At 43.0% G+C, this 9,679-nt stretch overlaps 1 protein-coding gene across 1 annotated transcript in view; it reads right to left on the reverse strand.

The window, feature by feature from the left end:
* Positions 1-6,914, reverse strand: part of LOC130330907 (trinucleotide repeat-containing gene 6B protein-like) — a gene marked incomplete at both ends in the record, with an annotated part of 13,439 nt that extends 6,525 nt beyond the window's left edge. Inside the window, 3 exons of the mRNA XM_056553623.1 lie at positions 2,249-2,419; positions 3,540-3,688; positions 6,869-6,914. Of these exons, the coding sequence (XP_056409598.1) occupies positions 2,249-2,419; positions 3,540-3,688; positions 6,869-6,914 (366 nt within the window). The remainder of the gene's footprint in view (positions 1-2,248; positions 2,420-3,539; positions 3,689-6,868) is intronic.
* Between the last annotated feature and the right edge of the window lie 2,765 nt (positions 6,915-9,679).

Genomic DNA, 9,679 nt, shown 5'->3' on the forward strand with positions numbered 1-9,679 from the left:
CTTTGTCACTCCATTTCCAGTCATTTAGCGGACAAGTGACCTCAGTTAGCGTGAACAATAGGGGTCACAGAGGAAGGACCCCCCACAGATGAGCTCTTTATCCCCTATCCTGTGGGCAGGTACCCTACAGTGTGTTCCAGTCGCTACCACACCAACAAATTACAGAGAAAAAAAAAAACAAAAACAAAACCTGAAGCTATCAAGAAATCCACAAATATCCAATAGTGTAAGACCAGAGGTATATGGTGCAGTGATGTAACAGAAGAAAGCTTTATAGACAATCTACATATGTAATGTACTAAATGTACCGTACTTTGTAAGCCCCCCCCCCCAAAAAAAAAAAAAAAAAAAAAAAAATCACAGACCATATTTTATAATGGCCCTGTTCACATTAGAGTTATTGCTTTGATTCAGAACACATCCATAATAGCCGTCACACAACAGTTTTCCTACAGATTCCTTCAAACTTCTAATATGTCTTTCAGGTTCCCCTGTTATTAAAAGGGGTACTCCGGTGGAACACAATTTTTTTTTAAATCAACTGGTGCCAGAAAGTTAAACAGATTTGTAAGTTACTTCTATTTAAAAATCGGAATCCTTCCAGTACTTATCCGCTGCTGTATGCTCCACAAGAAGTTGTGTCGTTCTTTTCTGTCTGACCACAGTGTTCTTTGCTGCCACCTCTGTCCATGTCGGGGACTGTCCAGAGCATGAGTAAATCCCCATAGCAAACATCTCCGGCTCTGAACAGTTCCTGACATGGACAGAAGTGACAGCAGAGAGCACTGTGGTCAGACAGAAAAGAACAACTCCACTTCCTGTGGAGCATACAGCAGCTGATAAGTACTGGAAGGGTAAGATTTTTTTTTTTTATAGAAGTAATTTACAGATCTGTTCAACTTTCTGGCACCAGTTGATTTAATAAAAATAAAAAAAAGTTTTCCACCGGAGTACCCCTTTAAGAGAAAGTCTTGTGCTGCAGGTTATCCTAGCTGTTAAATGGCAAGAGAAGCACAACAAAAAAGGAAACCAGTAAAAAGAGCATACAGCATATCCCCATATATAATATACTACATAGAGCTGAACCAGCTGCACACACCTTCTCCTGTATTTGTATATAAGGTGAAGAAAAAGCTCCAGTTCTCAAAAAAAAATAAAAAAAATAAAAAAATTTTGTGAGGAGTTTAAAATAAGGACTGTTTAAGGTGAATATTACATTTTAACCAATTTTTTTGGTCTAATGTGTACAGTGACTGCTGATTGTGGGCCTTTACATGCCAGGGTACACTTTGAAGTAAGGCATTGTAATAGGCATCCAAGGGGATTGTACTGATGACAAAAGTTGCACATTTTCACGAGACTTGTGCCTGTTTGATTCTGCACACAGAGAGGGATATTTATCCAAACTTGCTGTAATGTTAATATGGAATATCTTTCACCAAGAACTCCAGTGTCCTTTATCAATTTCTCCAAAATGATATGGAATTGCTTAAATGGCTTCGTACTGGCCCTAGTGTGTGTCAGATGGAAACATTGCAGAATATCTTGGCGACAAGTAAACAATAGGAAAAGACATCTATGCAAACAAAAGCATCTAGTGACAACCCGGGCGTCACAATATATTATATATATATATATATATATATATATATATATATATATATATATATATATATATATATATATATATATACTGTGTGTGTGTGTGTGTGTATATATATATATATTATTTATTTATTTATTAAAGGGGTATTCCGGGCAAAATCATTTTATCCCCTATCCAAAGGATAGGGGATAAGATGTCTGATTCTGGGGGGTGTCTGATTCTGGGGGGATAAGATGTCTGATTCTATGCGGGTGCTGAATCTTGTTTTGGAAACCTCCGGGTTTCCGGCACTGGGGATGTGATGTCACGCCACGCCCCCTCCATTCATGTCTATGGGAGGGGGCGTGACGGCAGTCACGCCCCCTCCCATAGACATGAATGGAGGGGGCGTGGCGTGGCGTGACGTCAAATCCCCAGTCCCAGAGGTTTCCGAAACTAGAGAATCAGCACCCACATAGAATGCAAGTACTGCAGGGAGATCGCGGAGGGTCTCAGTTTTTGCCCGGAATACCCCTTTAAGCAATGATTCGTAATATCATTTTCTCTGCAACTATATAGAATGTGTTGAAACGATGAGACTTTTAGTAATCCAGTGCAGAGATAGACTGCCTTAATAGGTGATCTAAAACACGCAGCTCTTACTTGTCTAGCAGCGAAGGTTTGGGGGTTGAGGCCCGAACCAATAGCCCCCAGGCCCACGGATGGGAGCGAGGAGCCGGAGGGAGATAGCTTGTAGCTGGGGGAGGGAGAAAAGGGAGAGCACGGAGCCTCGTCCCCAAGGCACCCGTCTTGATTGGAGAAAGGCAGAGTCAGCTAAAGCCAGTCAAGGGGGTGTTGGTTAGTGATGCAGCAGAAGGCAAGAGGGAAAAGGAGAGACAGACACAGAGAAATTCTATTGAGTACACATGAAAGATGTGTCCGTGTACGACCAATCATATTCATTCACTGGAATAAAATAGTTTACAAATAGACATCATGCAAAAAGGATTCCAGTAAGAGATCAGTCAGGAAAGGGACATTCATAAATATCTATATAAAAGATGTTAAGTTTGTGATCTGGGCAGGATACATATACATATATATATATTCCTCTCAGGACAATGTTTATCAATGATCTGTTTAAGTTTAGATCAGAACGTGATCAGAAGAGTTTCCTAATCTAAGTGCATTAGAATTCTTGAAGCAGTCTAGCTGCTATTGAGTGCAGAAAGTAATGTATGGGAGTCTGCAGTGCGGTGCCCTTTACCCAATCACAGCTCGCTATAAATTGTGACAACCCTAATTTGGTTCTGAATGTAGCAAGGAGAGAGGAACAGCACCATAAATTGTGCGTGGGTTCATGCAAAGATTGATCGAATCATAACAGACCTACATAAAAAGGGTTTCTTGTTCTACTTAAAGGGATACTCCACTGGCCAGCATTCAGAAGTAAATGTTCCCAACGCTGTTTTCACGCTGTGGTGGGTCAGCCACGCCCCCCCTGGTGACATCACTGCCACGCCCCCTGAATGCAAGTCTATGGGAGGGGGCCGAATGCTGGCTAGTGGAGTACCCCTTTAAGCTGGCCATTAAAAGGGAAACTGCACTAAAACCAATACACAGGGGTCCAGCAAGCCAGGTCCTCCTCCACTGCACAAGGTCAGGTATTAATAACGGAGGGTAATACAATGGTATCTCCGAAACCAGACAGCAGATCCAGCTAAGAAATACCTAATTGTAATCTGGTTCACCCCACTATAACCCAGTACATTGGAGTTTAGGGCTGTGACTTTAAATGTCCCTTTAAAATCAGAATAACGTTAGCTGAACCCACTAATTTTGGCAGGACTAGTTAACCGATCTATGTAGTAAAGTAAAAATGTATGGCCAGCTTTACTATGATCATTGCAATATCCATATGTGAACAGTGACTGGAGGGGTCTCCATACAATACCTTCTCAAAATAAGGCCCGCTGTCTGCGGCTCCCATCTCTTTGGAATTGGGCAGACGGAAGCCAGACCGGTCCTTCCGCATCATATCATTGAAATCCCCGAGATTCACACCCCTCTTGTCTGCCTCAAACTTCTTATCTGGAAGAACGCCTGTGGGCACAAAATTTTAACAGGAATACATTAACTTTTTGGTTACGATGGTAAGAAACGGCATATGGAAGGAAGATTTAAATTTTAATTTATTTATGCATTCATTTTTTTTAGTACACAGCCACCTAGCAAAATGGATGGTGGAAGGCAAATAGCCCCCTAAAATGCTGGAAAGAGATTAAAAGGGGTATTCTGGGCAAAAACATCTTATCCCCTATCGAAAGGATAGGGGATAAGATGTCTGATCGCAGGGGGCCCGCCGCTGGGACCCCCCGCGATCTCCCTGCAGCAGCCCACATTCTATGCGTAGCTGTGTCTGAAGTTTTGGAAACCTCCGGGCTTCCGAGACGGGGACGTCACGCCACGCTCCCTCCATTCAATTCTATGGCCGCTATGCCCCCTCCCATAGACATGAATGGAGGGGGCGTGGCGCGACGTCCCAGTCTTGGAAGCCCGGAGGTTTCTGAAACTTCAGACACAGCTACGCATAGAATGTGGGCTGCTGCAGGGAGATCGCGGGGGTCCCAGCGGCGTGCCCCCCGCGATCAGACATCTTATCCCCTATCCTTCGATAGGGGATAAGATGTTTTTGCCCGGAATACCCCTTTAAATGTGTTGTTGTCCTGTCCAGTCCTGATTGGGGTGAACTAGGTCTCTCTCTTCCTGACGAAGTGTATTTGCTTGTACCAAATTATCTTCTCTTTCCTTGACAATTTTGGCAAGATCCAAAGAGAAAGAATTGGCTAAGAGGCGTTTATAATGTGCTCAACATGTGTATAACTGCTGCAGATTACTGTAACTAATGTACGCCAGCCATGTCTGAAATGTGCAGAAGACCTAGTAAGTTATGCAAATAAATTATACTAGGCATTATATATATATATATATATATATATATATATATATATATATATATATATATATATATAGTTCTTAATTAAAATCCAGCATAATTTTAGACACCATCAATCTCCTACACTAAACAAAAAAGTCTTTAAAGGCAGAACCTTAGGAATAAATAACAGCTGTTGATAGGACACTGCATATGTAGATAAATAGTGGTTAACCCTGCTTTTTTTTTTGCCTGTTTCAGCATCTTTTTCCTTTTCGATATTGTCTTGCACTAAATTATTATAGGGGTTATCCAGGAAAAACTTTTTTTTATATATCAACTGGCTCCAGAAAGTTAAACAGATTTGTAAATTACTTCTATTAAAAAATCTTATGAGCTTCTGAAGTTAAGGTTGTTCTTTTTTTGTGCTCTCTGATGACACGTGTCTCGGGAAACGCCCAGTTTAGAAGCAAATCCCCATAGCAAACCTCTTCTAAACTGGGCGTTTCCCGAGACACGTGTCATCGGAGATTACTTAGACAGAAAAGAACGACCTTAACTTCAGAAGCTCATAAGTACTGTAAGGATTAAGATTTTTTTTAATAGAAGTAATTTACAAATCTGTTTAACTTTCTGGAGCCAGTTGATATATATGAAAAAGTTTTTTCCTGGAATACCCCTTTAATATTTGGCTGGTCCCTCACATGATAACTTGAAATATTGGTCCCTTTAGTGCATTTTATGCATGGTCATCAGTTTTATGCTACCCGTACCACAGGCAGTATAAAACTAGTGCAGACAATGCGATTTCAGGACATTAAGAATTACTCTGAGACACTCGGACTTTCAGAGAAATAAAAATGCTGCTGGGTCCTGGGTAACTAGTCCTCAGGCAGGACTCTGCGGTTTTTCCCTGCCTGGCCAGCTTCAGTAACATGTCTCTTACTAGCAGTGTATAGAACAGAGTTTCCCAACCAGGGTGCCTCCAGCTATTGCGAAACTACAACTCCCAGCATGCCTGGACAGCCTTCGGCTGTCCAGGCATACTGGGAGTTGTAGTTTCGCAACAGCCTGAGGTACCATGGTTGGGAAACACTGGTATATAAAGAGACAATTTACACAAGCCGGGCAGAGAGCAGCACCCCTACTGCAATAGGTCGACAACTATGTATAAAGTGACTGCACTTGAAGGCACTTTAAATAATTCTCCTGGGGACCCTGATCAATACCCTCCATACAGGGCTTCATTCACAAAGGGCATCAAAGTACCATTTAATGCAAGATGTTCCTTGCGTTGATTTGCAATCCAAAGGCTAAATAAGGAAACCTATTTAGATGTACTAGATTCTCTACCCACTAGAAAAATCGTGTCATGTCCTCGAATAGGACATCCACAATAAAGATTTCACTTCATTACCTAATAGAAAGCAGATGACTTTACCTTGGAAACTTTGCTCCAAAAGTTACATGGATGATTATGTTCATTTCATCACCGAATGAAGATCTAAAATCCTTATATGGTTTATAGGTCATGATATATAAAAGAGAGGGATATTGGCACAAGGGCATTAAGATGGAGGGGATAATCACCCCCCCCCCCCATATTAATTCCCTTTTGCTATTATCCCACCCCCCCCCCCTCTCCATTTTAATTCCCTTGCGCCATTATTACCCCTCCCTCTGATACCCTTGTGTCATTATTCTGCTCCCCCTCTGATCCCCGTTTGCCATATCGGATGATAATGGCACAAGGGGATGGAATGGAAAAAGGGGAACATAATGTACACATACAAAAACCCGCCCTCCCTTACACTGATTTTTTACATTACTCGGCCTGTTCGGGTATACAGCGCAACCCAGAGTACCGTTCGGTGGGGCCGCACTAACGTGTGACGTCCTCCTGCAGCTCCGGCCGTGATACTATACAGGGAGCTGCTGCTGCCATTCTCCGCTGTGCGCTGAATAATACTGGCCAATGTATGGTAGGTACCCCCGCACAATCAGCGGCATACTCCTAGGGGTACGCATACCACCAGTTGAGAACCCCTGGTCTAGGATAGTATATTTCCTCCACTAACTTGATGTGCATGTTCCACTGTTCTACCCATCAGATCACCTTGCAAAAGAGACCGTAGCAGAGATGCCTGCAGCAGCTCTACTGAATGTGAATTTACTCTGTTGCACATTAAAACATTTTTCAGGAAGCTGCATGTATCCATTAGTTGTTGCTAGGTGGCTGTACTTTTTCTAGTGAAAATATATAATTGTGGGTCAGATTCCCGCAGAATCATTTTTTCCATGCAGGGCTTCAATACATGACTACCGTAAAGTGCAACCATAAAACTCACCAACAGGGTGGTCCATCTTACTAGCAGAAGAGTCATCCACTTGGCTCTGAACAGGGACAAAAAAAAATGAGAGATAGATTAGCGCAGTGCATGGAAACAAGGGAAAGGAGACCTTCCAACTATTAAGGGCCACTCTAAAACCACACGCTACTTTCGAGATATTAACAATACAATGCATGTATAACAAAAGCATTTAAGAAAAATTGGACCAACCAGAAAAAAACACCAACAAGAAAAATAAATAAATACAGTTTCTTGCTGTATACAATTACAACCAACAATTACAACCAAAAAACTAAATCAAAGAAAACAAGCTGCTTTCTTAGCACTGGTATAGTCTCTAACAGAGTTCAGACATTGTTTACAGTTGCTGCAACCTGTGTACGTATACCACATTCTATTAACTTTCTGAGAAAATAATGATCTACAATTTCCAATAATAAGAGCTGTTATATGTTGGGTAATGTATGACAACCTGGCTTTATTGCACACTACAGAATTTTTTGAGTGGAATTCTGTTTTGAAATAACGTTCGTTTGTACAATGCTCTGGCGGTTCTCTGCTCCGCAGACATTACCATCTATGGGGATTCAGTCGCTGCTGCCCCACTCAGAATCTCCAGATAGATTTTGTCTGGACGGAAATTCCGAAGTGTGAACCCGGCCTAAAAGTTTACAGAATTGTTTGCTCTTGCCATTAAGAGTCTTTCTCATGTAGGACAGTAATCTCCAACCTGTAGCTCTCCAGCTGGATGGCTGAGAATGCTGAGAGTTGTAGTTTTGCAACAGCCCAAAAAAAGTCAAAGGCTGGAGATTACCGATATGAGGGTGTGGCCAAAAAGTGTGGCTTGTATAGTTTGTATGGTGAAGACCCTCATACACATTAGGGAAAAGGAGATTTTGGTGAAATTGGCCAACCTAACAGGTATGAAGGACTTTCCAGAGAAGGTCCCAGATAAAGGTGGAATACAACTTCCTGACACTCACTGCTGACTTGGATCTAACACTTAGTATTTCCCTGGTGATCGCATTATCGATGGGACGAATAGGCTTACAGCCTTACCTTCCATCTGGAGAGCCCAGCTAGGAGTAGAGCCCAGATGGCAGTGGGCTCTACTCCTGTATAATGTTTGTACAACTGCAGACTTTGCTAAGAAATTCTGGAATGTCCTTGCAGATTCACTCGCAGATTGGCTAGATGTTTTAACCCCGTAAGGACAGGGCATATTTTTTCACTTTGGCAACTATTAGGGGTGGGTCTTTCAACGCCAGTGTTTCCCAACCAGGGTGCCTCCAGATGTTGCAAAACTACATCTCCCAGCAAGCCCGGACAGCCAAAGGGCATGCTGGGAGTTGTAGTTTTGCAACAACTGGAGGAGAACAGTTCTGCAACATCTGGCCCTTCAGATGTTGCCGAACTACAACGCTCAGCATGCCCGTCTAGGCATGCTGGGAGTTGTAGTTTTGCAACATCTGGAGGGCTACAGTTTGGACACCACTGTATAGTGGTCTCCAAACTGTGTCCTGCAGAGACTGTCCAGGCATGCTGTGAGTTGTAGTTCAGCAACATCTGAAGGGCCAGATGTTGCAGAACTACAATGCTCAGCATGCCTGGACTGTCGGGGCATGCTGGGAGTTGTAGTGCATGCTGGGAGTTATAGTTTTGCAACATCTGGAAGTGCACAGTTTGGAGACCACTATACAGTGGTGTTAAAACTACAGCCCTCCAGATGCCCTCCGATGTCCTGGGATGGCTGCTGATCATTATTAGCAGTCATCCCGTTCCGATCAGACGTGGTGATCCAGTAAAGCTGTGCCATAAATGTACGGCACGGTGCGCTAAGTACTTCTTAGCAGCGCCGTACATTTACGGCACATGTCCTTAAAGGGGTGCTCCGCCCCTAGACATCTTATCCCCTATCCAAAGGATAGGGGAAAATATGTCAGATCACCGGGGTCCCGCTGCTGGGGACCCACGGGATCGCCGCTACGGCACAGCGCTATCATTACTGCAGAGCAAGTTTGCTCTGTGCGTAATGACGGGCGATACAGGGGACGGAGCAGCGTGACTTCATGGCTCCGCCTCGTGACATCACAGCCCACCCCCATAATCCAAGTCTATGGCAGGGGGCGTGACGACCGCCACACCCCCTCCCATAGACTTGTATTGAGGGGGGCAAGCAGTGACGTCACGAGGGGCGGAGCAGTGACGTAACGATGCTCTGGCCCCTGTATTGCTCGTCATTACGCACAGAGGAAACTGCGTCCCAGCAGCGGGACCCCGGCAATCTGACATCTTATCCCCTAGCCTTTGGATAGAGGATAAGATGTCTAGGGGCGGAGTACCCCTTTAAGGGGTTACATTTTTATTTATTTTTTACTTTTTGTATCGTTTTGTGGGTATGCTTAAAATTCCCCTCTTTAACACCCTATAACACATTTTTCTGTATATGCGGCTGTATGAGGGCAAATTTACCAGTAACATTTTATTACTTTATGCCGTTAACCGCAAAGTTTAATTATTGATTTATTTTAATAGTTCAGACATTTAGGCAAATGGCACATATATTTATGTTTATTTTAATTTGAAAAGTGGGAAAAAGGGGGTGATTTTAATACTTAGAGGAGGGAAGCTTATTCACTTTTTTTTATAATTTTATTCACAATCTTTTACTGCCCATAGGGGACTATCAAATTGAATCTTTCCATTGTTCCATAGTACAGCTTTGATCAGTGTTATCTGAATCCATTACTACAGGCTGCCTTCAGAGAAGAAGTGCCGATAGCAACGAGGCAGCTGATCGAAACCCCA

Source organism: Hyla sarda, unplaced genomic scaffold (genome assembly GCF_029499605.1).
Source record: "Hyla sarda isolate aHylSar1 unplaced genomic scaffold, aHylSar1.hap1 scaffold_3423, whole genome shotgun sequence".
Classification (NCBI taxonomy): domain Eukaryota; kingdom Metazoa; phylum Chordata; class Amphibia; order Anura; family Hylidae; genus Hyla; species Hyla sarda.